Genomic DNA, 24626 nt, shown 5'->3' on the forward strand with positions numbered 1-24626 from the left:
CCTCTATGTCCCTGTGTGTTTCATCCAGTATTTAAGGCCCTGCTCTCGCTCTCTCCCTCCCTCCCTCCCTCCCCCACCCCCATGCCTCGTTCAATGGAAGTTTGGCAGCTGCTTTTTCAGTGGTGGTACCAACATCCACTCCATGGAGGACCTACCACTTTGGGACAGCAGATGCTGGGTCCACACCTGACCCTTTAAGAAGGCCTTTGTGGAGGGTAGAAACCTCTATGTGTAGAAACCTCTCACTTATGTGTGTGGCTGGAATGTAGCCTAATGTGCAAAGGGAAGTCATGTATGTTGCCCCACCTACTTTTGCCTCTGGCCCCTCCTACCTCTGCTGGGTTTTCCCCCTGAAGGGTTGCTCACAAGGCTGAAAGCCTTCCCCATCCCAGAATGAAGTGTCTCATGTGTGATTCTGATGTTGCCATACACAGGCTGAGCAACAGATAGGGCTTCTGTTCACATTAACAATACATTTTTGTTCAACAACAACAACAACAATAGAACTTAGTGACATTGTCACTCTTGAATTATAACCCAAATAGAGTATTGGGCAAGAGGATCATTGGGGTCCCTTCCAACTCTACAGTTCTATGATTCTCTGACACCCACTACCATTGCTGGTGCTCCCCTGAAAGTTTTTGATAAGCCTTGCCACGAGGTTACAGGACACCATGTAAAATGATAACTTACCCTTTTCCCTGGTGGACCTGAAGGGCCTGGTTCTCCAGTTGGACCAGGAGAGCCCTGTATATATGAAAGGAATGTGAGCCAGTTCATCATTGCAACTCTGAGATGATAGACAGGAAGACGCCAAATAGTTTTACCCCATGCAACCAACCAAGATAGGCCACTGGCTGTCCTACAAAGGTGTCAGGAGCTGGCAGAGCCAGAAGGAGAATGGGTCTGGGAGGAGCACAAAATGGGGACAGGGCAATACCAGCAGGTGCCCAATGGGTTTTGGGGGGCCATCACCAGGGAGGAGGGGAGAGAATCAGAGACTAGGGGCAGGAAAGGGGAGAGGTAAGTACCCCTTGATTTCCTGCCCATGCCTTCACCCCAGCAGGCTGGTCTCATGTCCCCACCGCCATCTCCTTCTGGGGAGGAGGAGGGCAAATGCTTGACAGCTGGTAACTCTGGTCTCTAAAAAACAGATGTGATACACAAATGGTTACTCACAGTCTGACCGGATTCTCCATCATCTCCTTTATCACCTGGTGGACCATCTTGGCCCTGAAAAGAAGACAAGAGATAAGATTCACATTCTGCCATCCACCAACTCATGTTCTTTGAAGGCAATCACAAGATATGGAAACCAAGGGTTGTTATGACTGAGTGACTGCTGAAGCCCACACCCCAGCAGGGGAGCCCCACTGAATAAAGACCCTGATCTCCTTCTGTTTACCATTGCACTGCTATATCACTCTTTCCAGAAAACCATGCAAAATGTGTGATATATATATATAGATGAGAGGGGGGGGGAACTAATCATCCACCTTGTAACAATGGCTAGGCTAGGCTGGAACTGGTCCAGCATTGGAGGCATTATTCCCATTGTACTCTAAAGGGATGGTGGAACAAGGTATGGCTGTTGGCAGTTGCAGGAAAAGTTATGGAGCATAACAGGCAGCTTAGAGGGCTTAAATCCAAAACACTCCTCAGTTATTTGCTCTCCATTTGTCATATTTGTTTTGCAATAACGGGGAGCAGCCCTCCCCACAGATCTCCATTGTCTATTAAGGACTGGTGTTATAACTATACACTTTTGGTCTTTAGATTAAAATCTAAAAAACATCAAGGTCTACCAGACTGCTGTTTCTACAGCAAATGTTGTTTGGGGTTTTCCTTCTTTCTGTGTATTTATAAGCAGTTCCTAAACTTATAGTCAAGCTTTGTTGTATGTGTTTGGTTTGTTATTATGTGTTTTTCGATTATCTGAAAAAAATCAATAAAAATAATTAAAAATAAAATATTGCAACCTATGCCAGAAAATTTCAGGAAAATGATGTGGAGAAGGGAAGGTCATGTCTACAGAGAAGACTTGATTCTCCCAACCCAGGAATTCTGGAATTATTGTTCTGTGCAGGGGCACTAAAAATCTAGCAGTTTTAATCATTCCCAGGATTATTGGAAGAGTTTTATATCTCGCAAATACATTGCAAAAGCAAATATTAAAATATTAAAATACATGCATGTTTATTGGACAGCAACCTAAAAATGGTTGGTTGTGTTCAGTGTTGAAATGGGTTTTGCATTCAGAAAACCCTAGTTTTAAGACAATTGTTGACCACAATTAATTCCAAATCTGCTGCTCACCTGGTGATCTCTATTGTTCCTCTTTGGACTTTCAGTTTTTTAAAAAGTCATGTTTATCTCTGAAAAACTGGCCCCAAGGGGGTGATGCAGGCACATCAGACTTCGAATCTTTGGGGGTGGCTGTTTGTGATTGATTTGACCAAAGAATCTCATGGCTGGCACCTACCTACTAAATCTGATTTTATGTTCATGAATATTTGATATGTATTGCATAAATATGAGCCTTGTAATCCACCGTGGGATATATTCTATGCTATCCATTCTTTTACAAGTTTTTATATTATTATTGTTGTGTTTCTACTCATCTTGACTCTATGTCCGTTTTGAGGGTGTTTAGTTTGGTGATATGCTTAGTCTGATGTCTTGTCTGTTATATTTGCAGACCTTATTAAATAATCCCTTTAAAAAGATACGATAGATAACAGAGGCTTGGATAAATAAGAAACGCAGAATCACAAACCCACCACGATTTCACTGGTGAAAATGAAACCCTTTTTTTGCATCAGTACCAAGTGGGGTGGAATTTGGCAACAAGGCTTGGTGGATGAAGGTGGAACAGTATTGTGTGTACTCAAATGAGTCACAAGTAGAGATGTCAGAAAAATTCCAAAGCAAAGAGCAACAGAGTGGAAACTTACAATGTTAGCTTATTTGTTCCATATCCAGGACAGAAATCAGTCTAAAGAATATGATCAGAATCTACTGCTGTTGTTGCTTTGCAGGGGATTGGCTTTGGCTCCCTTCCAAATGCTATGATTTTATGCTTTTTGTGGGCAGACAATACGCAATTGGCCATATCCCTTCCCTCATTTGCATTGTGTTTCCTTTGTATTGAAATGAACATGGTGGAATAATTGATTATTTAAATTACACATTTTGCCACAGTGGAAGATGAATGGCAGTGAAACAGAAACAGCGTTGCATTCAACGGATACACGGCAGAACAGAAAACGATGGCTTCTCACATCCCCACTACCTGCTCTGCTCATTACAAGGGAAAATGTCCTCTGTGACCTTCATTTCCCTCCCCTGCAGTAAGGCTACAGAGGTAGTTGAGTAAAAATGAGAGTTAAGTCTTTGATTCTATGCACGCTTACAAGAAAGTCCGTTCCACGAAACCCACCCGGGACCTACTTCTGAATTTTGCACTGTGAGGCATATTTCAAAGAGGAAACCAGGAGGAGGAAGTTATGCAAATTAACAGCTTCATAATTGGTACTTACGGCTGGGCCAGGTTCGCCTGGAGGTCCCGGATCGCCAGGAAAACCAACCGGACCCTACAAAAAAAATGTGTAGAATTAAACCATGTAAATCTACAGTTCCTGGGTGTGAATCTTACAAAGAATGTAAACTGCAGCCTAGAGTATGAGCTACTGATTCAGCAGCACACAGGGTTGTATCAAATATTAGATCTTAGTTGTTAATTCATTTTAACAATATTTAAAAATATGTATTTATTTTTATTTCATAAAATTTATACACCACTTGGTTGTTAAAAAACAAACAAATCCTCATAGTGGTTTACAAAGAGAATAAAGCAATAAAATCATCAGTATTTACATTCAAATGATAAAATCAGCAATAAATTAAAAGCAGATTCGATGTTTCTGGACAGTCTTGCCTAAACAAAAATGTTTCTAGCAGGTGCCAAAAAAGCATATGGCAAATGCCAACGATGTCAATAGGCTGGGAGTTCCAAAGTGTAGGTGCTACCACACTGAAAGACTGATTTTTTACAAATGTGAAACAGGTGTTATGTAATAGCGCCAGTCAATTGAAAATCAATGGAAATTACTCTCTTAAGCCCACTGATTTTAATGGGCCTACTAACATTGGGATAACACTGGATACAACCCACAGACATCTAGAGCCAATCCAAGGATGCACAGAGACACACCCAACTCCATGCAACAGTTGTGGTTTCAGTTATTCAAACAGGATATCAGAACATCAGGCCACCACTCAAGTTTGCAAACTGAGACTTGATTAATCAAAAATTGATTAACGAAACCGAAGCAAAAGCAACCCTTACGAGTGATTGTTCCAGAATACACTGCAAACGTAATTCTTGATTGGCCAAGTTCAGTCAGTTATGTTGACATGGGGAAAGCTGTCCTCCTTTTGGGGATCACGGCCTGTGAAATCCATGTGGGGGCTACTTACAGGGCTACCTTTGGGTCCATCGTCACCCGGGGGGCCTTTGGGTCCTGCGGGGCCAGCAGCACCTGAGGGACCTGCTTCTCCCTTTTCCCCTCTCTCGCCTTTAGGACCCTGAAAATGGAAGAGAAGAGATCACATTAGGCACAAACTTCTTGAAACACTTGTCTCTTCAGTTAAAGGTAATACACAGAATCTCTAAGGAAATGATGAAAAGGATCATCCTCAACTCAGCATCTTTATATTATTATTATTATTATTATTATTATTATTATTATTATTATTATTATTATTATTCCCGATCCCCTCCCCATCAGAAATGCCTTGGTTCTCAGTAAAGACAGGTAGTTGTCGCTCCTTCTTTTTCTGAAAGACTCCCCCTCCTCACCGCAAAAGACTTCATTAAAGTAAATAGAAGAAATCAATACAATAAAGAAGTGCACAAAAGCAGCACAGTATATCTGGGACTTAATCTCAGGTGGGCAGAGTAGTTAAGGCCATCAGGAAAGGCAAGTCTGATATCGTGCTATGGAGAGGCAACCCTGCGTATCTGCACGTAAGGTAAAATCTCACCAATATTTTTCAGAGTCCTCCTGGCCTTTGGCAGCACATAACTGATTTGTTATCTTTTCAGGTAATGTGGACTCTGCTTTGCTGGAGGTTTTTAAGCAGAGGCTGTGAGACTATCTCTTAGGGATTCTTTAACTGGAATTCTTGCACTGCAGAGGGTTGGACTAAATGACCTCTGGGATCCCTTCCAATTCTACAATTCTACGATTCTATTAATTACTTATTCTATAGTAACATAGTAATGTCCTGTATGTCCCATTATTGTGCCTATAGCAGAAAAGTGGATTGGGTTGCTATTTGGGTTATATGAACCTCACACTGAAAACTTTAGACAGGACTACTTCAAAGCCTTAGCACCATTTCATACCATCTTATTCCCAAACACAGTCATTTTTATAAGAAGATAAAGGCCTTACCGGGGGTCCACCGTCGCCAGGCAAGCCAGGTTCCCCAGATTCTCCGGGTTCACCCTGTAAAAATTGCAGGTCAGGACCATGAAACATAGCCATGCCCTTTGCTTTTCATATGGGGAAGAGCTGTACTCTAGCCCTCCCCTTCCTACCCCACCTGTTCTTTCTCTGACAATCCTAACCCCTCAGACCACAAGCTTGCCTGATTCCATGGTGGCACAAAAGCATAAGAAGATCCTCCTGGGTCATGCCAGTGGCCCAACTAGTCCAGTGTCCTGTCCTCACAGTGGCCAACACATTACGGGAAGCTCACAAGCAGGAACTGAGAGGAAGAGCAGTTCCCCTTCTGTGGTTTCCAGCAACTGGTATTCAGAAGCATGGCTGCCTCCGACCACGGAGGCAGAGCACAGCCATCATGGTTAGTAGCTATTGATACCCATCTCCTGCATGACCACCAAGAGCTGGTTAGAGGAATCTAGCAAGTGTCTTGTCTAGCTTAAAGGTTTAAGTGGCCAAGGATGCTTTTCTCAATCTCCTTGCCGTACACAGTTCCAACCTTTGATGGTTAAATGGCAAGAGGAACCCGCAAAGCACTGGAGCTAACCATACTCTTGGCTTTCCTTCATATGTCTCTCCCTCTGAGCTATAGCCTAGCCAAGGTCCATCGCTTGCCTGACTTTACCTATATCCAGATAAACAACATTGCTCAGATGGTCATCTCCTCCTCTCAAATCCCCACCCCAAAGGACTTGGGCACAGAAATGAGCCAAAGATAGGTTACCTTCTCGCCGACAGATCCAGGATTTCCAATCCCACCTGGTGGACCTTGAGGTCCATCAGCTCCTGGGGCCCCAGATGGACCCCTTGGCCCTGGAGGCCCTGGAGGACCCTGGAGGATAGGAAAAAAGAGACATTTAATTGGTGAAAAGGTTAACCTTTTGACATAAGCAGTCTACGGCAATAGCAGCATTTCAGGGAAAATGGGAACCTTACCATTTGGCCAACATCGCCTGTTTCGCCCTTCTCACCAGGAGGTCCAGGTAAGCCCTGTGGAACAGTGTCAGAAGAGTGAGTAGAGCATCTGAATCACACATTTCTTTCCTTTCCCTTCCTCCCATAAATTACATTTAACTTGCTTTGGAAATTACCTGCAACCCCACAGGTCCTGGAGGGCCAGGGAATCCTCTTGGTCCTTCGTCCCCTTTCTGACCGAAGAGACCCTGCTGTCCTCGAGGGCCAGGCTCGCCATCAGCTCCCTAAAAAACACACAACCAAAATGAATGAGGGGATGGAGCAAATCCCGGATGAAGGAAAGGTGACATGGTTGGGGTTTTTTTCAGATCAGGAAGGAAGGACAGATTTCAGCACAGCAAATTTACCCTACTGTGGCAGCCATCTCAAAACGGAGCATGTTTCATTTGGATGGCTGGTAACTGGTGGAAGAGAGAAACTTAAGGAAATGAGTCTCTCCTCTTTTTATTTCTATAGTCATGTCCCCACCCAGGGATTGATTTGGGGGTGGCCTTTGAGGTGTTGTGGGCTCCAATATCCAATGATCATACCTGACCATTGGATATGTTGACTTTTGGGAGTTGTGGTCCAAAAACATCTGGATGTCACCACATTAGCTACCCCTGCTTTAATTTTGAGGAGAAAGGGCTGTGAGGTCTCCACTCAGCCTGAAGCCAGAAGACTAGATCCTTGAATCCTAGGAAACAGGCTGTGGCTTCTCAATGGTAGAGGAAAGGCACTCTGAACATGATCAGAGACTATGATATTCACATATTCAAGGATTCCTGGAATGAAGTCCAGTACAGCTCCCATACAAGTGAAGTTTGACAAGATATTGGATGACTGAAAATAGGAGCCATACTTACAGCTGGACCTGGTTGACCAATTGGACCCTGTGGACCAGTAGGGCCTGGTGGACCCTGGAAAAAAAGAGAGATGCATGCTCATTGAAATGCTGCCCACCTGCAAATGATGTGTAATTGATTATGTTCTCCCCCACACTGAGTTTCCTTTTCACTGAAACAAACAGGGTGGAATGACGTAATAACAAGATAACCAAATTACATAATAATGTCAGGTTCGGTGAAAGATGAACACAAGGAAATGAAATTCAGGTTTGGTGGCAAAATGAAAAGAATGCTGCATGAGACCATTATTATTATATACTTATTTATACTCTGCCTTTCCCCCTGACAGTTCTCAAGGCAGCTTATAGATAAAAACAAGAACTACTAAAAACATATAAAAAAACCATAATTAGAAAACAATCATACACTGATAGAATTAAAACTATATACATATATAAAATCAGCTTAAACCATACCAATACAGTGGTGCCTCGCAAGACGAATTAAATTTGTTCAGCGAGTCAATTCGTTTTGTGAAAAATTCATCTTGCAAATCGCAGTTTCCCATAGGAATGCATTTAAATTTCTTTTTTTGCCCATAGCAACACATTAATTAAATTTCAATGCATTCCTATGGGAAACCGCGATTCGCAAGATGAATTTTTCGCAAAACAAATTCGTATTGCGAGTCACCATCAGATCGCAAGACGCTTTCATCTTGTGAAAAATTTGTCTTGCAGGGTACCACTGTACTTACAATAAAAACACCAACTCTTTGGCACCAACTCTTTAATTAAAAGCAGGCAATTCTCAAAAGCCTACTGGGAAAGGGAAGTCTTCATCCTGCCAACAGAATGAGGAGGGAGCCAGTCTGGCTTCTCTAAGGAGAGAGTTCCAAAGTCTGGGAGCAGCCACCAAGAAGGCCCTCTCCCACATCCCCACCAAGCGACCCTACAAGGGTGGCAGGACCAAGAGAAGGGCCTCCCCTGAAGATCTCAAAACCTGGGCAGGTTTGGTTGAGGGAATACCATCTTTCAGGTACAGGTGTAAGAGAAATCAATAAGGTTTGGCTTCAGAATTAAGAATAATGAACTTAGTGCTGGCCAACAATAAGAAAGATTGTGCTATGGAATAATGATGAGGGTGATATTTGATGATTCATGTACTGCTTTAGCCACAAACAACAAAGCTGTGCAAAAATGTTCTAACATGAATAACCTCTGACTGCCAGGAGAGCTAAATAACTGCTACACAAACTGAATCTAAAAGGTGAAAAACTATTTCTGCAACATTGCTTTGGACACTCTGTAGTATTCCACTATATCTGAGGAAGTTACAGGTAGGTAGCCGTGTTGGTCTGAGTCGAAGCAAAATAGAAAAAAAATTCCTTCAGTAGCACCTTAAAGACCAACTAAGTTTTTATTTTGGTATGAGCTTTCGTGTGCATGTATCTGAAGAAGTGTGCATGCACACGAAAGCTCATACCAAAATAAAAACTTAGTTGGTCTTTAAGGTGCTACTGAAGGAATTTTTTTCTATTTTATATCTGAGGAAGTTAGTCTCTGTGATTTGCGTGACAATGACTATATCAATACTGTGCACTTTGTAGTGTGTTCAGAGGGCTCTGCGTCTCAAGAGTTCAGGGACCTCTCTCAGGTACCTGGAATAAAGAGGAGCATCAGGTGAAGAACAAAAGTTGTCCTGTGGTTTGATTCCCACAGAGTGGAACAGAAAATAATACCTTCTTACATCGCCGCTTGCAACAACCCACCTTAAAAGGAAAACCACATCTTACCTGTTCCCCTTTGTCACCTTTACTTCCCTTCTGTCCTGGTTCACCAATTTCACCCTATCCGACAAGGGGAGAACACAAACAGCATTATATTTTGTTAGAGCAATCAATAAAGTTTGGTTTCAGGATTAAGGATATTGAGCATTGCTCTGGTCAGCAATCGATAAGGGGTGCGTGTGTGAGGGCGGCATTTGCTTGGTTCATATTCTGCACTAGTTGTGCAAAAACACTCTATCATGTGTAACCACAGCTTGCCACGTAATGCTAAGAAAGCTGATATTAAAAGGGCAAACTGATTATAGTAACTTGTTGAAACCTTTTTGCAACTTTTGTTAATTTTCCAGTATATTTGCTTGTTGTGTGTCAACCACTGATTAAATCTTTTGCACTTTGTACAATGTTCAGAGCACCCATGGCACAGATGGACAAGGTCACTCTCCAGACATGCACATCAGAAAACAAAGGGATACCCTGGTGTACGTTTCAAATGATTATCTTGTGGGCTGATTTCCACAACAATGTAGGGCAATCCCTCTGTAAAACGCAGGTTGAACAAAACCCAGTGAAAACATTAGCAAGGAGAGGAGGATATCCTTCACTGGGTAAATGCTAGATCAATAATTGATTAGTGGCAGGTTTTGCTAACCTGATTATTTTGGGGGGCAGCAGGGGGTGGTATTGGGAAATGTTTCCTACCTTGTCTCCATCTTCCCCTGGTGGCCCAACAGGTCCTGCTGGGCCAGGTAACCCAACTGGACCTTGGATACCATCGCGGCCAGCTGGTCCTTGAGGGCCTTTTTCACCCTAAGAAAGGTTAGAGGGGGAGGAGAAATCAAAATCCCAGATCAAATTCCTCTCCACTATATTGACACGTGTAACTTGCTCATTTTAAAACATGCCTAACTCAGGCCCTTGCTTTGAGGAATAAAAAACAAACTAAGATGATGATGATGATACCCCACATATATAAACATAACAAAACATGAAAAATTAATAACTATCTAGTTGTCTCTACCTCAAGAAGGTGAGGAGGAGGTCTATATCAGAGAGTATATTGAGCTCAGGCAGGATGGATATCCCCTCCCATCAATTTGCAACTAAAGCTTTCTTTCTTTTAATATATATATGTATGTATGTATGTATATTAAGAAAGCACATATATCAGCAGCTTTATACAGAGTCAGACCCACTGGTCCATCCCTCAGTATTGTCTACCCTGACTGGCAGCACCTCTCCAGGATTTCAGGCAGAGTATGTTCATAGCTGCACCTGGAGTTGCCACCAGGAACTGAACCTGCATGTAATGTGATACGAAGTACCACTGACCCAAGACACTGAATACAGGAAGGTTCCTTACGTTGAGTCAGAAATCAAGGATGGGGGAACCTTTGGCTCTCCAGCTGTTGTTTGACTCCAACTCCCAGAAGCCCTTGCTGCCAGAATGAATAATGGCCAGGGATGATGTGAGTTACTGTACAGCAACATCTGGAGGGCCAAATGTTTTGCATTCCTGTTCTACAATGCCTTATGGATTATCTCCATGGTTTCAGGCAAGGAGTGTTTTCCCTAGCCCTGCCTGGAGATACCAGTGGGGATTGAACATGGGGCCTTCTGCATACAAGGCAGATTCTCTGCCACGGAGCCATGACCCTTCCCTAAACACAAAGTAAGGTTTTAGTCCTTATAGTTCTCAAGAAAAGGCTGAATTAATTTGGAATATAGGAAGCTGGACTCAGACTGCTGGTCCGTCTGGCTCAGGATTGTCTACACTGACTGACCGCAGGCAGTCTCCAAGGTTCCAGGCAGGGGGTGTTCCCAGCCTTACAAGTGGGGATTGAAAGTGGGACCTTCTGCGTGCAAAGCAGATGCTCTGCCACTGGGCTGAAGCCTTCCGCAGTGGAAATATTCCGGTGTACATCCTAGTTGACGTGCTATATTTCAGTGGGCAGACTTTTAGCTTCAAACATCAACGATGCTTCGTTCTGACTGGAGAAGAAATAGTGCAAACTTTGAAATTAGCTTAGCTTCTTCAGTTGTCATTGCAGGGGGTTGGACTAGATTGCCCTTTGGGTCTTTTCCAACTCTAGACATCTATGGTTTTATCATTCTTATGAGTTGCTGTTTCAAGGCGTTTACTTTACTTGAAGGCCTAGATTTAGAGTGTGAGCAGAGACAGGTAGTTGCCCTGCACTCCCTCCTCCTGCCTGCAACAGGATGAGTGTTTGATGTTTCTCTCCTTTCCAAGAGCATCACTTCATCCTCTCCCTTGAATTCCAGGCGCTCTCTGCAGTAACCAATCTGGCATCAGATAAACTACCCATTTCAGCTCTCTGAAAACATTACATATATAAACTCTAGGGTGCAGACGTCTGCGACACAGCTCGGAGAGGGAGATTAGTGCCTCGGCCCTGGCTGCCATCTTTCAAAAACTCTACGCCAACACTCAGTTCGAGGTGGTGGGCAGGCAGGAGAGAAAAGGCCTTACTGAGGCTGTGTTTTCCACGCCTCCGAAAGTCACAAGCGGTGTGTGGTGGGGAAGAAGAGAGAGACCATCATGGCTCAGAGTGGAGGGGAAAGGGAAGCAAGAATAATAATGATATCCTCCTTCCAGACAGAAGGGGTGTCATGTAAGAAAGGCCATCAACCATCAACATCAACACCTACCCACCCATTCTGCCCAGTGGTACATCCTCAGAGACTGGGAGCAAGGAGATACACTGCTACTGAACATGGAAGCTCTCTATTGAATTATCATACCTTTTACACACACACACACACACACACACACACACACACACACACAGGCCTCTCCCCCATGCATCTCACCACATTACACATTTAGATGGCTGATCCAAGTTTTAATCTTGCTTAGCGTATTGTGATTTTAACTTTTTGAAAGCCTTAAACTATTGTCCATCTTTTCTTATTGTTTTGTCTTTTTTGTAAGCTCATATTGAGGCTGTTATCTTTTTAGGATCAATCAGTATAAATGATATGAAAATAAATAAATAAATAACCCAATGTTATAGGCTATTTTGCTAAATTCTGCTGAGATTCCATGGGCTGTAGCCTATTATTTTCAAACTCAATGGGCCCTGTCCCATTTCTCTTCAATGTTTAATGTTTTATTATTTTTTGTATATGCTGGTACAAATAGTAAAATCATTATTATTACTCAGAGTAGACCCATTGAAATGAATGCACGCAACACGCTCAGGTCTGCTCATTCTCATTGGCCTACACCAAGCAGAACTTAGGCCATGACCCTTTCAACTCAGAGTTACATCCCTAAAAAAAATATTGCCATTCTAAACTATTTAGCTTTGATTCCTGCATTGCAGGGGGTTCATTCCAAGTCTAAAATTCTATTATTCTAACCACTTGCATCACTTGCAGGATAGGACTATCCCAGCCCCACCCACTGACCATGATCTGAATGTAAGACTTACCGGGGTCCCTTTCTCACCAGCAGGGCCCGGTGGCCCTTGTGGTCCAGGCCGCCCTGGCAGACCGATGGGGCCGGCTGAGCCAGCAGGACCTCGCTCACCAGGAGAGCCCTGGATGAGAGGATGGAGAGAGGGTTGGTGGACATTCAACAATGAGACAAAGGCTGCTATGAAACCATCAAAAATAATGTGCGTGTAAATAGCATTTGCTGACTTCAGGTTCAGTGATCTCTTTCAGGTTGCTTGCAGACCTGGAGCCCTCTTTAGTGAGGGGATGGGGACCAGAGCGTAAGAACACTCTCCCCTCCTGTGGCTTCCAGCAACTGGTACTCAGAAGCATTACTGCATCCAACAGTGGAGGTACAACATAAGAAGATCTCTTCTGGATCAGGCCAGTGACCATCTAGTCCATTCCCTATTCTCACAGTGGCCAACCAGACGTCAGTGAGAATCCTGAGCAAAAGAGCACTCTGTTGTTTCCTGTGGTTTTCAGCAACTGGTATTCAAAGTATTACTGCCTCTGACTGTGTAAGCAGAGCATTGCAGGTACAAAATCTGTATGAGACAGTTGCATATTCCTGCATTGCAGGGGGTTGGACTAGAATGATCCTCAGGGACCCTTCTAATTCTACAATTCTATGCTTTTATACTTCTAAAAACTACTGGTTCTCAAAATAGAAAAATTAACATCCATAAACAATGTATAACAGCTTTTTAAACATCATACCATTACACTGAGACCAATGTCAGTTACCTACATGATGTAAAAAGTTACCTAAATTACATTAAGTAGTGGACAGCGAGACTAATAACATAGTATTGAGAAGAAACTGAACTGCAGCAGGATGTAAACAGCACTGGTTGTGACAAATGCAGGTCAAAACCAAAATCACAGCCTTGTTACACCCTCTACATAAGGGCTACTCCACCAGCTTCCTAATGGGTCAACAGACGGCTGGCTCTCAAACAAGAGTAGAATCCCACTTTCTCTAGAACGAATGCAGGAAAGCCAGTCCTACCAAAGAACCCAGGGCCAGACACCAGATGCCACAGTTTAGGTGCAACAATTTGCTTTGAATAGAAGATAAGCAAACAAAGAACTGAACAGTCTGCAGCTAAAGTGGAAGAATTTGGCTGTTGGCAAATGTGAAGATTCAATGCAATTCTAAGATTTGTACTTACTGCTGGGCCTGGGGGTCCAGGAGGTCCTTCATTGCCCTTCAATCCCACAGGTCCCTGCAGGCAAGAAGATGGGAGAGAAAAGGGAGAAAGGTCACCCAAATGGAAAATTAGCAGATGACCAAGCAGGCTTTTATTAGGGGAAGTCAACTGTATACCAGGGCTTTTCCTTAAACCATTTAAGAGAGAAATATGCAGGCACCTCCAAGAAATATTTAAATGATGTTTTTGTCTATCTGACCTCAGCCTTTGATATCACCAACAAAGCTATGCTCTGGCTCAAATTATGGAGGCTAGGGATGGATAGTCGGTTGGTGACCATAATTAATAACCTGTGCACTGGAAATACAATGTAAGTTAGAGTAGACAGGCAATGTCAGCTGTCAGCTGTACAGTCAACAAAAGTGTAAGGCTTGCTGGCCCCTTTTTTGGTTATCATATATGTGAATGATATCGTTGTCCACTCATCCCATAGAGCTACCCTTCCAGCATTCATAGGCTCACAGAAAAGGGACATATTGATGTACACCAATTATATGGTTCTGTCATCTCAGACTCAAATTGGTATGCAGAAACTATTAAAATTGTTGGGGGGAAATTAGCAGAAGGCAAGCGTGATGCTTCCAACGCAAGTCTTGTTACTTACGATTGGACCAGGAAGACCCCTATCTCCTGGGAATCCTCTCAGACCAGATGGACCATCTTTTCCAGGAAGGCCAGCAGGACCCGGGTCACCCTGCAAGGAAAGGTTCAAGGTTCAGAATTGGAAGGAGAAACTCATTGCTTAATTGCACAGTTGGATTTTTTTTTTAAAACAAAACTTTTGTTGTTAACATTTTGTTTAAAATGTGAGGATTCAAATGTTAAGAACAGAAATTAGCAAAATAAAAATAATAAACAAAATGTATTAAAAAAAACCAACAAATCAAGAGGCATTTTTTTAAAAAAGCAATTCCTATTCCTTGGGCCATTTTTTAAAAAGTTTCTTGTTTAAACAGAGAGAGAGAGAAATCAAATTGATGGGGGACATCATTAAGATCTCCCCTATGGTCAATACAGACCAATCCTACCTGGGGAGGGGCTATAGCTCAGGGGTAGAGCATCTGTTTTGCATGCAGAAGGTCTTGCTCAGGTTCATTCCATGATTGCATCAAAACAGACCCACCTTTGTTCCTTCCTTTCCAGCTAACCCAGGAAGTCCTTGTTCACCTGGAGGTCCAGGGGGCCCTGGATGGCCACGCTCACCCATTGGACCAGTTTCCCCAGTAGGACCCTGCCAGGAAAGCATAGATAGTAATTAAGTGCACAGAAGGAGACACTTATTTTCCATACGACACTGAAAGCAAGAACAACACATGCAAAAATACTGGAACTGGAGAGAGGGAGCTTGATCTGAGAAGCACATCAAGTGCTGTGGTTTAGCAAGAGTAAGTAAGTCCCAAGTGCTGCAACCTTTTCACACCTATAAAAGTCTGTGCATATTTCTATATTCTGCCTAAGGACTGGGGTTGTTTTAAATAATTATGCAATCTGCAACTGAATGAATGAATACATCTATGTACAGGTGAAACTCAGAAAATTAGAATATCGCCGAAAAGTGCATTTATTTCAGTACAGTAATGCAACTTATTATTTTTAATTTTCCTTTTAATTTTTACAAATGCTTTCTTTTGGAAATTCCACAGTAATCAAACAAATAGTTACAATCATACGAAAATAAACAAAAATGAACTTCGCTATTACATTTCATTAATTACATTCCATTTATAATTAACCCACCTAACGGCAAATAATTACAATTACAACAAATCAAAGCTTGACATATCTTGCTTTGCAGGTCATGCATCTATCTCATATATTGGTTTCACCTTTTAAACTGCGTTACTGAAATAAATGCACTTTTCAACGATATTCTAATTTTCCAAGTTTCACCTGTACATCTTTGTGGTCCCGACCTTTCTGCTCCCTTAGCCACTCAGACCAGTGGAGAGGGAGCAACAGCACTGAAAGGGCCTATCCACTTTTCCATTTGTCCCAAGTTTTCTACTGCTTGTTGCAGTGCAGATTAGTACTGCCACAAGTTTTGTCTGGGATTCTGGGTCCTCATGCCACACCTTCCTCCACAACTATTTCAAGGAGGCACCTGTGGAAACTCACAATATCCTGTCTATCACTGTTCCACTTTTCTTCCTTCTTAACCACCCCTTTCTCTGCCCCCTTGTGCCACAGCACTGCAGTGCATGCCCTGCTTTTTCTTTTTCAGAGGTTGTTGAAGTCCATTTTGTTCCTGTTCACAAGCACACAATATCATACAATAATAATAAGACAACAACAACAACAACAACAACAACAACAACAACAACAACAACAACAACAACAACAAAATACTGCCACTTCTCTGGAACCCCCAAGGGGAAGTCCAACAAGAACAAGTTAAAAATAGACTGTAATTTGATTAATATTAAAGGAAGACCACTCACATAGCCCATAATGTAAACATTTAAGGTGTCAACAGCACAGAGTGCTGACCGCTGCTGCAGCCAAGGAATGGGGAGCTACTTGGATGGTTTACGTTCCCGTTATTCCCCATTTTTGCATTGTGGTCACACATCTGATACTATTGGCACTGGAAAGGGAAGCTGCTTTCACTCTCACACACGTACACATACGGTATATGTGCAATGCCCACATGAGCGCAAAAGGGGAGCACTTTTGTAAATAATAATAATAGTGTAGGGCAGAGAACTAGAAGTGCACATCAAGAGGCTCTTGAGATAACTGGAAATTTTTACACAAGGCATGGGCGGAGACAGAAGGGGGAAGGTGAAAGAGGAACACCTTCACAATGTTTCACAAGGGAAAGTGTGAGTTTTTTTTCCATTCAGGAGCCCCCCCCCCCAAAGGAATGGATCAGAAGGAGAACCAATTTCTATTTGGGTTTTAATGGGTATTTCGTTTGTTCTGTAAAAAAATCATTTTTTGTAAAAACAAAACACAAACGGTTTTCGCATTTCTGCGTTGGGCTAAGAAATGATAAGCTTTCAGATCAGTGCTACTGACCCGATGCAAATTATAAGAAAGCATGAGACAAATGGAAGTGTGGGCAGACCCCTAAGTGTCCCGCCCTGCATCTCACAAAGGAAAAGCAAACATCACAAAACTTCTCATTGACTCCATTAACAATGCCTTGGCAACGATGCTGTTTCCAAAGATTACACTAATTATGTTTTAGCATATCCAAACAATAATTACCAGGCAGTCGACTTTTACACCCCAGAAAGCAGACACAAACATGGGCTTACAGAATTAACTCTGCCATTAATCCGACAGGGTCTACTAATTGCTAGATAATTGGATAGTTGGCAGCTCTCCCTGTATGGTTGGGAGAAGGAAATTGGCAAGAGGATAGGGTTGTTTGGGGTGGGTGGGGAGGGGATGCTTACCTGAGGACCGACAACTCCTGGAGGCCCAGGGGGACCTGTCTTGCCTTGGAAACCCTGTTTGAAAAAAGTAAATAAGAAATTGCTGTTTTAAGAGAGCAGTGGATAGCTAAATAAATTGCTAATCTGTTATCATGGAAGATAATGATCCAGCTGAAATTGATTAGCTTATTTTCTTCCAATAAGTTTTCTTATCGTCTTAGAAAGAGGGAGAAATCCCAAAGGACTTGATACATATGATCATTTACGCTTGGAATGTAGGTTGGTGCAAGATTCTTGGAATTTAATTTTGACAGAAATGATAGATATTACTAAAGAAACTATTGTTTGTTGTCCAAAATTAATCTTAGTGAATATTTTTGATAGTACCAATGTAGATATACTGTCAAAAGAATTGGTCTTATGTATGGTGCTGGAGGAGACTCTTGAGAGTCCCATGGACTGCAAGAAGATCTAACCTATCCATTCTAAAGGAAATCAGCCCTGAGTGCTCACTGGAAGGACAGATCCTGAAGCTGAAGCTCCAATACTTTGGCCACCTCATGAGAAGAGAAGACTCCCTAGAAAAGACCCTGATGTTGGGAAAGATGGAGGGCACAAGGAGAAGAGGATGACAGAGGACGAGATGGTTGGACAGTGTTCTTGAAGCTACCAACTTGAGTCTGACCAAACTGCGGGAGGCAGTGGAAGACAGGAGTGCCTGGCATGCTCTGGTCCATGGGGTCACGAAGAGTCAGACACGACTAAATGACTTAACAGCAACAACAATATGACAGTAGAACAAATTCACTCAGAAGGTGGGAGACTCTCTTTCATTGGGGATTTTAAAGCAGATATTGGATGGCCATCTGTTGTGTACGATCTAGTTGAGATTCCTGCATTGCAAGGGTTTGACTAGATGACTCTCAAGGTCCCTTTCAACTCTACAGTTCTATGATTCTATAATATTGGCAGCTCAAATAGTAATTGTAACTCAGTGGAAAACAGTGCAAATTCCGACACTGGATGCTTGGTGCCACTTACTCTGGAATATAGCTAAAATGGATTTAAATTTCGAGATGGACCAGAACCTCCAGATACTTTTAATATGATTTGGCATTCCTTTATGACATATACAATAGAGCCATCATTTTCAAGACAGCCTTGTCACCAGCCTGGCAAATCTGGAACTAGACTTGATAATTAGATAACATTGATAGTCTTTACTTAAGAGTGACCTTGCTATTTTAACTCATGTGCAAGTGGACTCATTCTAGCCGCCTATTTTGTAGTTACGTTTGTCATATTTTGTTTTCATTTTAGTCTGTTGCTATAACTGTTCTCTCTGTTTTATATACTTTATAAAATGAAACTTAACACACACACACCCCAAAAAAAATCCTGCAGGAGATAGTGATAGGGAAATGAAATGCGACAGAAGGAGTATCTAAATATTTGCAGGTGGTCAGATGGGAAAGCAGATTATATGAGGTTCAAAAGTTTGGTTGTTACTGAACCGAAACTTTCCACAGATTGGAAGGTGTATGAATCAAGTGCATCAGAACTGATGGTTTGCACCAAAACTCCTCCAAACCCAGCACAATTGGCTGGTAATGATGAGAGTTGGGGTGCAACTCAGAAGGGCACCAGCTTTCAGCAGAGGAGGCTGGTTTAGACTGTAAGACTCTGATGAATGAGCTCTAAGAAGAAAAAGGGAATTGTAAGAACATAAAAAGAGCCTGCTATGGTAGATCAGGCCAGTGGCCCATCTATTTCTGCATCCTATTCACTTAGTGGCCTAACAGATGCCCTAATGGGAAGCCCACAAGCAGGACCTTAGCAGAAGAGTAAAGCCATAAACTCCTGTTCCCAAGGAGGCAGAAATTCTTAGTTGTCATTTAAGGAAGAATGGTGGCAACCGGCTACAACCCAACCAAAGGAACACTGATGATGGTGCTATGGCCCACATTCCCCCACTCATTTTATTGTCCCCTGAAAACTGCTGAAATGTCCCCTTTTTATTCCTTCTGAATAGGGTGCACAATAGAGAGGTTGCCTGTTGATATACCACTGATTTTCAAATAATGTCTAGGGGGACCCTTAGTTGTCTATCAGTGGCTCCTCACAATGAAAAGATCAGCAATGGCAGACAAGGCCCTATAAAGATTTATTAAGTGCTATGGTTGGTGTTTCAATATATCTTGAGTGCCATGGTTCATCTTCCAAGAGATCTTTACCACTGCCGTGGGTGGCATGCCAAGATATATTGAATCCCATGGTTGGTCTTACAAGATATAATGAATGCCATGGTTGGCCTTCCAAGATATCTTGACTGCCACAGTTGGTCTTCCAACACATATCCCCAGCAGAAAGTTGAACTCTCATTCTGCAGTGGACCATGCCCAAGAATCCTCTGCAAAGCACACAAATACACAGAACACAACCACACATCAAGTATCTATCAGTATGGGGAATATCTTTGTATACTTACAGTTTCACCTCTCTGCCCAGGATGTCCTGGCAACCCATCCTTTCCTGGTGGACCCTAGAGGAGGAAAGAAAATGCTAAGAGGACACAGCCAGCATGATTTTCTTCACATACAAGGTGTGATGAATCCAAGTCAGTGGGTTGTCTTGTAGGAGTTTATAAAGCTCTGTTTTGGTTTACTGGGTGCATCGGTGGGTCAAGGGCAGATGCTTCTCTCCTTGTTGTACTTACTGGTGGGCCTTTGGGTCCAGGAAAGCCAGTAGGTCCTTGGGGCCCTGGAGGACCCTTAGAAACAAAAGAACACAAGAAAGTTAGTGTTGCCACCTGGTGATGCTAAAGCAACCGCCTCTCACTTGGGGGTGGGCTCTAGAGCAAGGAGTGGGGCAGGTTTGGTAGAACCTCAAGATCCATCAATCAGAGGTAAATGCATAATTACAGCAGAGGGAGGCTCTTCTGTTGCTGTTGTTACTACTACAACTTTCCTTCATAAGAACGTAAGAAAAGCCTGCTGGATCAGGCCCATGTTCCATCTAGTCTAGCATCCTGTCCCAAAGTACAATCCGAGGACATGAGCCTTCTCCCCTCCTGAGGTTTCCAGAAACGGATGTTTAGAAATGTTACTGTCTCCCTCCATGGAGGCAGAGGATAGCCATTGTGGCTAACAGACATTGATAGCCTCCTTCTCCTCTGTGAACTCCATTTTAAAGCCATCTAGGTTGGTGGCTATCACTGCCTACTGTGGAAGCAAGTTCCCTAGTTTAACTATGTGCTGTGTGAAGGAGGACTTTCTTTCCTCTGTCCTGAATCTTCCCACATTCAACTTTACTGGACGTCCACAGGTTCCAGTGTCAGGAGGGCGGGGGGAACCTCTCTCTATCCTCTCCCCCCTGCTGTTTTACGAACTTCTACCAAGTTGCCCCTTACTGCCTAAAAGTCCATGTTTATCTCTCATCTAAGCTCCTGTTTCAGTCTGTTTTTTTCTTACCCTTTCGCCTGGAGGACCAGGGGGGCCATCACCGCCAGAGTTGCCCTTTTAATGAAGAAAAAACAAGGACATTAGAATGAGAGGGCTACCAAGGTCACAAGGGCAGAAACATCAGTTTGAGCACACAACATAGATCTGGGGGGAGGGTGTCTGGAATCCCAAATACCTTGGGCCCTGGTTTTCCGGTGATGCCTCTCTGACCACGTTCTCCTCTGGGACCCTTGAGAAGAGATAAGGAAGGAAACTTGTTACAGTGTGACCTGTCTGATGATGCAAAAACTGGCCCAAAAGCCAATCCCAGAGAAGCCAAGAAACAGGAAGGGACAGGGTGGCTTACCGTTGGACCCCGCTGTCCTCTTGGTCCAGGTTTACCAGGAGTACCCTAGAACCAGGGAAAAAAAAGAGGTGACCTTAAATCAGTTGGGACAGAGTACCTTGAACTCTAACTCATTGGAGGTACTCAAGCAGAGGTTGGATGTCATGGCACTGTCAGGCATGGGATGTCCCAAGTGAGGAATTCACTTTTTATCACCAAAACTCTACTTACAAGTTAGGGAAAGGCATGTCCATCAGTTGTATGCCTCTCAGCTACTTCTAGGTAGGCACCCAATGAGGAAGCTGCAGCAAAAGAGAGGCGCTTCCCCCTGACCTCAGCTTATGTGTCGGCCCCACCCAAGCTGTGCGCAAGCAGACGAAGATTCTGCTTGCGTGTAACCTGTTTCTGCTCCTCCTACTTCAATCCTTTTCTGGTTCCAGGAGACAGTGGAGTAGAAGAGATAAGGGCAGGTGGAAGAGGTGTGGAAGCTCTTGACTTTACACTTGCCTGACCAATCTCTCCCTCCTCCTGTACCTGTTCTTCACTCTCCAGTCCTGCAGCTTCTTCCACCCCTGACTCTTGTCTCCTGGCTGTTACAGGCTCCCCCAGCCAAACTGACAACATCCTCTCCCCTATCTGGATTGCAAATGTTTGCAACCGACTCTGAGCAACCGAAATGTTAATGAACACTCTGCTCCATCATATCAATTCAGTCAAATGCTACTCAGGACAAAATGCAAGATTACTGTCTTGAATTCTGTTGACTTTCAACGGATTAGAGGAGGGTGACCAAGATGATCCAGGGTCTGGAAACTAAGCTTTATGGGGAACGGTAGAGGAAGTTGGGTATGCTTAGGCTAGAAAAGAGGAGACTTAGAGGACATATGTTAGCCATCTCCAAATATCTAAAGGGCTGAAAAATGGAAGTTGGAAAAAGCTTGTTCTCTCCTGCTCCAGAGGGTAGGACCAAAACTAATGGATTCAAGTTACTAGAAAGGAGCTTCTAACTAAACATCAGGAATAACTTTTTGAAGGTAAGAGCTGTTTGACAGTAGAATGGACTCCCTCAGAAGGTGGTGGACTCTCCTTCATTTGGAGGTTTTTATGAAGCGTTTGGATGGTCATCTGTCCTGTCTTATATAGTTAAGATTCCTGCATTTCAGGAAATTCAACTAGATGAGCCTCAGAGTTCCTTCCAACTTTGTAGTTCTATGGTTCTATGAGCTGGGCTGGGCTTCAGACAGTTGCAGTAGAGTGGTGCTTTTGCTGATAGTTTTCCTCACTGCATGGCATTTGAATTTGTCCCATGATTCAGCAAGGAGAGGGTGTCATTTCAAAAGACACGACTCAGTGGAATGAAAAGCTGCCCAAAGCCTCCCCGGGCTAGGGGGGTGGGGTGGGGAAGTAATTTGTGACTAACAATCAAGGGTTGAAAATTGTGCACCAGAAAAATAAGAGCAGCCAGGATCGCGGGGGGGGGGGGGAAAGTACATGGCCCCCCTCCCGTCCTCAAGTTATGTAAACTAAATTTAGACGGCACAATATTAACATGTTGAAAAGCAATTTATACCTCCTGCATTCCGATCAAGCATGCCTGTTAGAAGCAATTTGAATTTAAATGAGAGCAAAAGGGAAATTTAACGCTGTCCATGCTCTCTCATTGTAGCATAGGTGCTGTTGAAGAATATGAGAGCCCCCACCCACACCCAACTGCCAATTGGTCTCATAATTATGGAAATGGAGTTTGCTTTGCACTTGGACAAATAAACACAAAGCCTTTTAACCAGCCCCTCGGTGTTATCCTAATCACAAGGGATCCTTGTCACGTCCCCTTACTCTTTGATTTCCCCATTCTCAGGTGTCATAAACATGCACTGGAGGAAAAAAAATGAGGGTTTCAGAACAGGGCAAAGAGTGATGTGGGTTTCACTAGATGACCCGTGGGGTCCCTTCCAACTCTACAATTCTGCAATAGGAATGAGTCGAGCATTGGCATAAAAAGAAGAAGAAAAGACTCTTACCCTTCCTCCTTTCTCACCATTTGCTCCTGGAAACCCTGGAAATCCAATGGAGCCCTGAAGGGAGAGAAAAAGAGCATGCAGGATGTCAATGTGAATTCCAAGACCATTCCTTAGTTTGTTTTAAACACTTATATTGACTTACATAGTTCTCCTCCTCCCCATTTTATCCTCACAACAACCCTGTGAGGCAGATTAGTCTGAGAGGCAGTGACTGGCCCAGGGGGCTTCATGGCCTAGTTGGGATGTGAAGCCTGGTCGACCTGGTCCTAGTCTGACAATCTAGCCATGAACCATACTGGCTCGACCCAGCACCCTCACAAAGCAGTTTATAATCCCATCTTCTCACAAAGCAGCTTATAATCACTAAAATGCATCAGATAGCGATCAGTAAAACACTACAACAAAGTTACTGAATCCAGGAAACAGGAAATTATGTTCACATGTGGTGGGGCTGTAAATATGTACAATTTCTTTGACAAAGGGTATTTAAGGAGATAATAGAAATCACTGGGTTAAAGCTGACCAAAAGTCCAGAGGTAGCATTATTATTAATTTACGAAGGGGTGGAAGGTTCACAGGCTATGAAGGACTTGCTCACAAATTTATTGATAGCTGCACAAATTATTATAGCTAGGAAGTTGAAGGGGAAAGCAGAATATAAAATGGAAGAATGGTATAAAGAGGTGTGGGATATAGCTATGAATGATAAATTAACATGTGCCATTAAATTAACATATGCCATTAAGGTACGACTGGGAATATGCACGAGAAATGATTCTGAGGAGATATGGAGGGTGTTTGTAGAATTTGTACTGTTAAAATGGAAAGGGGTCAAACCATCACAAGAGGTGTTGACATTTTGGGAGGTTTTATAGTTACAATGGAAGGGTCTCGGTGGTGGGGTGCACATTTTTATTCTTATTTATTTATGATTATTACTTTGTCGTAATAAAACAAAAATCATTAAAAGAAAAAAAGAGTTATTGAATCCAATTGCAACAGGACAAACAAGGAAACGGTAGAGTCCTCCAAGAGCAAGGCATGGTGAGGTGAGGTGGCCCAAAGGATTGCCCAATGTAGTAGTCAAAACTATTTGTTGTTGTTGTTTAGTTGTTTAGTCGTGTCTGACTCTTTGTGACCCCATGGACCAGAGCACACCAGGCACTCCTGTCTTCCACTGCCTCCCGCAGTTTGGTCAGACTCATGTTGGTAGCTTCGAGAACACTGTCCAACCATCTCGTCCTCTGTCGTCCCCTTCTCTGTCATGCCCTCCATCTTTCCCAACATCAGGGTCTTTTCCAGGGAGTCTTCTCTTCTCATGAGGTGGCCAAAGTATTGGAGCCTCAGCTTCACGATCTGTCCTTCCAGGGAGCACTCAGGGCTGATTTCCTTCAGAATGGATAGGTTTGATCTTCTTGCAGTCCATGGGACTCTCAAGAGTCTCCTCCAGCACCATAATTCAAAAGCATCAATTCTTCGGCAATCAGCCTTCTTTATGGTCCAATATTATCTAGCTCTGATTCCTGCATTGCAGAGGGTTGGACCAGCTAAGCCTTGGGGCCCATTTTTTTATGATTCTGTGAAATATATACAGGCAAGGAACGAATCTTCCTGGTTAATTATATCTCAAACATCAAACAAATCTGCCCCCCACCCAACAAGCATTAA

General features: G+C 43.2%; 1 protein-coding gene across 2 annotated transcripts in view; it reads right to left on the reverse strand.

The window, feature by feature from the left end:
* The window catches only part of COL5A1 (collagen type V alpha 1 chain), a 192261-nt gene that overhangs the window by 22725 nt on the left and 144910 nt on the right, over positions 1–24626 (reverse strand). For both annotated transcript variants that reach the window (XM_088664730.1, XM_088664731.1), the window contains exons 32-53: positions 22959–23012; positions 20959–21003; positions 20788–20841; positions 20622–20666; positions 19868–19921; positions 19640–19693; positions 17173–17226; positions 14895–15002; positions 14376–14465; positions 13733–13786; positions 12554–12661; positions 9801–9908; positions 9108–9161; positions 7331–7384; positions 6602–6709; positions 6447–6500; positions 6235–6342; positions 5460–5513; positions 4480–4587; positions 3540–3593; positions 1180–1233; positions 694–747 (exon numbers count right to left, since the gene is read on the reverse strand). In XM_088664730.1, coding sequence (XP_088520856.1) covers positions 694–747; positions 1180–1233; positions 3540–3593; positions 4480–4587; positions 5460–5513; positions 6235–6342; positions 6447–6500; positions 6602–6709; positions 7331–7384; positions 9108–9161; positions 9801–9908; positions 12554–12661; positions 13733–13786; positions 14376–14465; positions 14895–15002; positions 17173–17226; positions 19640–19693; positions 19868–19921; positions 20622–20666; positions 20788–20841; positions 20959–21003; positions 22959–23012 — 1530 coding nt within the window. The remainder of the gene's footprint in view (positions 1–693; positions 748–1179; positions 1234–3539; positions 3594–4479; positions 4588–5459; positions 5514–6234; positions 6343–6446; positions 6501–6601; positions 6710–7330; positions 7385–9107; positions 9162–9800; positions 9909–12553; positions 12662–13732; positions 13787–14375; positions 14466–14894; positions 15003–17172; positions 17227–19639; positions 19694–19867; positions 19922–20621; positions 20667–20787; positions 20842–20958; positions 21004–22958; positions 23013–24626) is intronic.

The sequence above is a fragment of the Zootoca vivipara genome, chromosome Z2 (assembly GCF_965207765.1).
Source record: "Zootoca vivipara chromosome Z2, rZooViv2.hap1.1, whole genome shotgun sequence".
NCBI lineage: Eukaryota > Metazoa > Chordata > Lepidosauria > Squamata > Lacertidae > Zootoca > Zootoca vivipara.